General features: G+C 24.0%; 1 protein-coding gene across 1 annotated transcript; it reads left to right on the top strand.

Moving 5' to 3' along the window:
- Positions 1-1,072: 1,072 nt before the first annotated feature.
- LOAG_11099 (hypothetical protein) lies at positions 1,073-1,270 on the top strand (the record flags this gene model as incomplete). The annotated part of the gene is made up of 1 exon (XM_003146622.1): positions 1,073-1,270. The coding sequence occupies one exon, from the start codon at positions 1,073-1,075 to the stop codon at positions 1,268-1,270; it is 198 nt and encodes a 65-aa protein (XP_003146670.1).
- Positions 1,271-7,302: the final 6,032 nt, after the last annotated feature.

The following is a 7,302-nucleotide window of genomic DNA, read 5'->3' as shown; positions in this document are numbered from 1 at the left end:
TTATTATTATTATTATTATTATTATTATTATTATTATTATTATTATTATTATTATTATTATTATTATTTATTATTTATCATTTGCTGCTCATTACTTATCATTTACTACCTATTATTTATTGTTTACCATCTGTTATTTATTATTTATTGTTCACAATTTATTATTCGTTATTTATTATTTATTATTATTTATTATTTATTATTTATTATTTATTATTTATTATTTATTATTTATTATTTATTATTTATTGTTTATTATTTATTATTATTTATTGTCTATTATTTATCATTTATTATTCATTATTTATTATTTATTATTTATTATTTATTATTTATTATTTATTATTTATTATTTATTATTTATTATTTATTGTTGTTGCTGTTACTATATATTATTGTTATTATTACGAATTTTCAAAATCTCCCCAACGTAATAAAATTTTAAAAATTTTCCATCCAAACTTTCCTATCCTAATTGCATCTCCAAATGAATTCATTTAAATACAAATTGATATTCGTTTTCATTTTTGTCATTCTTCTTGTTCTTGTTTTTGTTTACTTCGTTTTTTTCCTTTTCTTTTTTTTTAAATATATAACTGTTGAAATTTAATGTAAAATAAAAATAAAAATGAAAAAAAGTGTCAAAATTTTCCATAAAAATTTTAGAAAAATTGCACATTTTTCCCTCTCTTTTTGAATATATTCTCGAAATTACAATAGTAATTGACAATTGAACAATACAAATTATAATTGTAGTTGATGATGAATATAATAGGGAACAAGAAAGAGATAGAATGAAATGAGGAAGATGAATAGAGTATGAAATTTTGGAGACGAGACGAGATGGATTAGCGGTACTCTCTTCATTCGACCCCCTTTTTGAGTTTGTCTATTTTCCGAATCCGATTCCCTTCAAATCATTATTGATGATGATAGGAGAAGAATATTGTCGGAGCAGTTATTACTTCAATACTGGTACTTATATACTATCTTTATTATTATTTTTGATACTACCACTATTACCGTTACTACTGCAGCTATAACCAATCAACCGGTAGTTGCAATTAATGATATGCATTATTCATGGATAACATTACTTGACATTATTATTGCTATTGCTATTACGAATGATGATGATGATGATGGTGACAGTGTTGTTGGTATTAATGATGGTGATAATTATCATCATTGCTTGATTGAGAGAAAAATGAAACGAGGAAATTTGAAAATTTATTTGTTATTAATCAGAATAATGAACTGTCCACTATAAATATTTTAGCAAGAGTAAAATAGATGTAGAGATTTAACAATACAGTACCTAAATTGTAACTGTCAAATTTAATTTATTATGAGATGATAGATATATTATTATTATACTATTTTACCAACTACCATACATTCTTCTTCTTTAATTCAGGGGTAAAATTGCAAATTTTAGGGTAAAATGAAAGAGGGATTTGAAAGAATAAACGACAGTAATTATTAATTAATAACTGACAAATTAACTTACAAAAAATAAGTATTAAATTCAAAAAAAGGAAAAAACCGGATTTTATTTTAATTTTTAAAAAGATCTTATCTTATTTCTTAACACATATTTTATTTTGCTTTTTTGAATAAAGAAATTCTGAATCAAATATATTGTTGATAATTTAACACTGATACTGATAATACAATAGAATCAACAAAGTATTGATCGATAATTTATGATAAAATTAGTTGAAAGAAAAGGTTATTTCAAAACTTCATTTATTTCAATATTTTAGCTATTAGCAAAACTTTTTTGCTAAATTATGAATCACTGATGAAAATGATAATATTTTTTGCATTCTTAAATTATTTAGATCATAGTTATAATTATATGGAAATAAAGTAAACAAAACGGAAAAGGAAGTATTAACAATTACTGTAGAAAATCTTTCAATAATTATTGAAATATAATATTTAATATGAATTTGGATAAGAAAGAAGCAGAAAATATGCAAATTTAATGGTCAATAAAATTTGATTTACTATTTATTTTGATAAATAAAGTTACTACATTAATAATACTTTGTATTATATTTAACATTTATCGTTTAAAAATTTCATTATTGTCTGGATAATTTTCATAAAAGGAAATGAAAAAAAAATTCTTTTTTTTTTTACAAAATAATGATGAAAAGTTTTATAATTTAATGAAATATTGATTGAAAATTAAAAAAAAAAAGAATGTATTGATAAAAAATTTGATAGAAATCACCAGCATAATTCTGCTGAAAGCTCGAGAAATACAATACTGTTTTAGCTGATTGCTAAAATGCATGTACATATATATGCATATATATATTGTTTGTATATGATATGAATTGGGCGGGGAAGCAATTTTCATCAGAGGACAAAGAGGCGGGGAAGTAAGGCTTATTTAGTGATTAATGAAATGATTAGCTAATATGTTGTCGGGAGTAACAATTATTCAAATATATGCAGCATTTTAAAAATTTGTTGAAAATTTTAAAATAGAAACTTTAGGATTGGCATAAAAGAAGCTAGCAGATAAGTAATTTATTAATTAAATTAATCCCATTTTTTTTCATTAATAATAAGTTTTAATGTTTCATTTTCTTAAAAGTTAAAATTTCATATTCTCAAATGACATCCATTTACATGGATAAACGAAGGTAAAATATGATTATTTGATGAATTTTCGAAATGGATTTAATATATCAATGAAGAAAGTGTAAATTTCAGAAATATATTACTTCCAAATATTTTAAATAATAATTGGAAATAACGTGATTATAATTAAATCTTTATTTTCAATTTAAAAAAAAAAAATCTCAAAGAATTATATGTTCAAAATGTGCATGCAATTAATCCTTCGATTATATTAATTTTTAATTAAATTTTGCTATTTATGATTGATTAAGGGCGTTCATTAACAAAAGTTTTAATTATAATTTAGTTACAAGTAAATTAATTCATTTCTCTTTATGAATTTACGTCCGCTACCTACAGATGGATAAATGATCAGACGTTGTCTGTACACTATTCCATTCCATTCGTTTCTTTTTTCTTTTTTTTGTTTATCTGTTGTTCATAGATGATATTATCATGATAAAATTCTTCTTCTAAAATAAAATTCTTAAATTCTTCTTTTTTCTTTTTACTTCTTCTTTTTTTTTTTTTTGTTTGTTTGTTTTTACGCCAGTTTAAACAGCTGATAATAATTTTTTTATCCTTTTCTTATCTTTTTTTTTTTTTTGATTTGCCCTTTATCAATGAATTAAATCAAACATATAATAAATATATGAGATAAGAGCAGGAACAGAGTAGCAAGGAGGAAATAGTGAGAGGAAAAGGAGCGAAGGAGAAGAAAAGGGAGAAGAGATGTATTATTCAGTTTATAAAATAAGATATCGTTTTCTTTTCCAAACAATTCAATATAGGAGAAAAATGTAGAAGAGAAAATATACGTGGTCAGTGATGAAATAATTTGCTTTATTTGTCATTTTTTCTGTTTTTTTTGCTGGGAAAGATAAGTTTCATATCGAGTCCTTTCATTAAATCGATAAAATACCTTTTTTGTATTTATGAATGCTTTTTGACTTAAATTTCAATTTCCTTTCTTCATATTTTCCCTAGCTGTATCAATCAAAATTCTGGCTTGCCTCTTATCTCAAACAAAAAATATGGAATAAATTAACGATGCTTCGGAAAGAAAAAAAAATAAATTGTAACCTTTTGCTTTGAAAGCACTCACTCATACTTCTCTTTCCTACACTCTACAAAACAGTTTGAAAAAAAAAGTTTATTCTAAAAAGTGCTATCACTGTTTAAACTTCTCCCATAATAATAATCACTTTTTCACTTCTTTCCCGTAATTCGTCATTCTGAGAATAAATCCAAAAATTGTTTTTTTTCTTTTTCCTTTGTTTGTCCCAAAATTACGGTTCATTTATTTATCTATAACATTTAACTAATGAACAAATTGTATGAAACGGTAGGTAAGTTTTGAACTGCGTATGCATTTTTCGACTAATTGTTGAATTTAATGTCAATTATGCGCTTAGTTTTTCGTAATTTTTGCTGATATTAATTTTTAATTTGATAATGAAAATATGCTACAATGCTCAACATGTATTGCGTTGAATTATTGCAAACTTTTTTGCGTAAATTTTTAAATAAATTCATTTCTAACAAATTCCAATATTTATGACACCGATCAATTGCTAATTCTCCATGCGGATACTATATATGTAATGATTAGCTGTGGTATAGAAGCAGAATGAAGCATCTCCATTTGAGGTTACCAAGAAAGCAGCATCATGTGTTACCCAAATAATACCAGGTGAACAAACCAATTACAGTTTCATCATCTGACAGAATAACTAAACTGGTGAATTTTTGTTCATAAATTAATAGAAAGATTGTGGAAAATTGAATGATTGGAATACAAAGTTATATTCCAGTAGTTTTAATTTTGTTATATAATAATTAATATTTCAGGATAATGAACATTAAAAGTACTAATTGATCAATTTAAATTACATTAATTTGTAATTAAGCAGTGTTAATTTATCAGAATATTAACTAATCGGATTTTAGCAATATCTATACTATTGCTAACATTTGTTTTAGCTTTTTAATTTTTATCGAATATTTTTCTAATTTTAAAATCGTTCATGTTTAAATTTTAGGAATGATAAAAAGCAATGCAAAATGTTGAAATTTCACTTCTGCTTTAAGTTTAATCATCAATTTGAAATGGATAGAATTAATAATGAAAATGGCAACGATGGCATTGCTTACTTATTACCATATATACAAAGAAAAAAAAATGGAATAAGAATGTGGGACGAATTTATTCCTAAGATGAATGGTTGAGAATAAGATGAAGGAATTGAATTTGGATGCCTATTGGATGAAATGGACTCCTTGCTCCACCCACCTCCTTCATTCATTCTTTAACCAAACCATATTCAGATTTACATTTTCCATTTCCTGTTTATTCCTATCCAAATCTATTATTCCTCATAACTTATAACATTACTCTCCTTTTAATCATTCAATTCTTGTTTTCAAGTATGTGATTACATTATTTTGCTGTTTTTTTTCTGCTATAATATATTATTGTGTTACGATGGAGATTAAAAGTTACAATTTCTGCCAACAATTTTTCATCAATTCCTTTTTCAAAACAACAAAACAATAGAAAATTTTTTGCATATAAAAAAGAATACATTTTATTCACGTGGTTTCCTTTACTATTGTCATTTTTTTCTGAAACCATCAAAAATTATTTACTCCCTTTTCCTCTTCAATTCTTTAAACTGACATAGTTCACTCTTATTATCTATCGCTTTTTCTAAACCTTGCTTGTGATCGTAGATTATGTTCCGTACAGTATCACTTGTCAATTCTCCTAATGAAATTTGAACCTTCACTCCGGTTATTTATCTTTATGTATTCGATGAGGGATAGCAATTGATGCCATATGAATCTATTTGACTTGGCAATTCAAAAATTAGGATTGCATTGGAAAAGAACCTATAATGGAAATTGTAATAAACAAAAATCATAGATTAAACAAATATGATCATAAAGTTATCACTAATTAATTTAAAACTACTAATAAATATCTACCGTATATCATTTTTACCAACAAAATTTCTAAATTATTCCAATATCTAGTTGTTACGTGAACTTAATTTCTAGTCAAAAGTCTTTTGCAATTTATTGGAAACAAACAAATTCTTTCTTTCCCTTATTTTTTTTTTCAAGTGACTGTGAAAATCTAATTTGCATAAATATGCAATTTTTTAGTGAATAAATGAAGTATTACTATTCAATATTTCTTATGGTATGTCTCCTTTCAAAATTACTACTTATCTTATTCAAAAAATTGTTATTCAAAAGACATTTTTTTTAGTTTAATTAAATATATAATACTTTCAAAACTCAATTATTTTAATTCTAGTATTTATCGCAAGTCAAACGTAAATATATAATACTTACATCGTAATATCACACTGATAATGATTGGTTAGTCTCGAGAAAGGATAGGATGTATTATCCAAATCAATCAATATGATCGTATTTTGTTTAAATTAAGAAATGAAAAAAGTTCAAATCATTTATTTGTTATTAGTTTATATTATTAACAAAATATGCAAAATGATTCACTAATTGCTTTCATTTTTTCTTTTTTTTTCTTTCTTTTTCCTTTCTAGCCAATCAGTGATTACTGTTATTTTGTACGTGTCGATATTATTGAACTAAATGATTGGTTAAAAATTTTATATGAAAACATTTATGCGTACCTTTTATAATCGTTTTAAATATGAAAGAATTTATTTATTTATTTTTCTTACCTTAATATTAAATATTAATCATATCTATGCAAATTTTTTCATTTAGTAAAATTATACTGTATATAATATACAAATTTTATATGATAATTTTAATAATTCGATACAATTTTGCACATTTATTTTTGATAAAACTAATATAACTGTAATTGATTATTTTGATAATTCAATGAAATTTTATTTTATAATTAAAATTTATTAATGCTAAAAATGACACAACCATTATTTAACATTAACTATCTATTCATATAATATATACATTTGCATATATTATATTATTACTTATGCTATACTGTTAATAATTGTAATTCAATATTCAATGATATGATATTGATGAAAAATCAAAATGATCCTTTTTTTCTTTTTGACAATGATTATTTGATTATATTCATATCATTTACCATTTCGTTTTATACACTCATTCTCATATACATATATATATGTCAGCGATATCTTTGTCTGATAATAGATAAGTTTATTTGTGACAGACGAAGAAAAAGAAGAATGTAATGATAAACTGAAATGAAGCAATGTATGTATGTGTATGTGTGTGTATGTGTATGTGTGTGTATGTATGTGTATTATGTGTGTGTATGTGTGCATATGTATTATGACGTTTTAGAGCTGAAATATTGGAGTCTTTCTCTTTTCTCTTGTTCATAGTTTCGTCGAGGTAGAGCTTAAAAATCTAATGCCATTGAAAAACAAGTGGCAGACTTAGGATGGAAGATGGGTGGGATGATGAATAATAGAGGGGAGGGGAGTTGGTAATGGAGATTAAAAGGGAATTGAAGAAAAAGGGATGGGAGAAAAAAATTAGAGATGGGGTAGAAATGAAAATTGGAGATTGGAGAAGAAATGAATTTGATGGATCATGAAGGAGGAAGTTTATTGCTACCAGCAAATTATTATTATTATTATTATTATTATTATTATTATTATTATTATTATT

Source organism: Loa loa (genome assembly GCF_000183805.2).
Source record: "Loa loa unplaced genomic scaffold supercont3.371, whole genome shotgun sequence".
NCBI classification, from domain to species: Eukaryota; Metazoa; Nematoda; class Chromadorea; order Rhabditida; family Onchocercidae; genus Loa; species Loa loa.
Note: the sequence above shows the minus strand (reverse complement) of the source record. Positions and strands in the feature narration are given on the sequence as shown.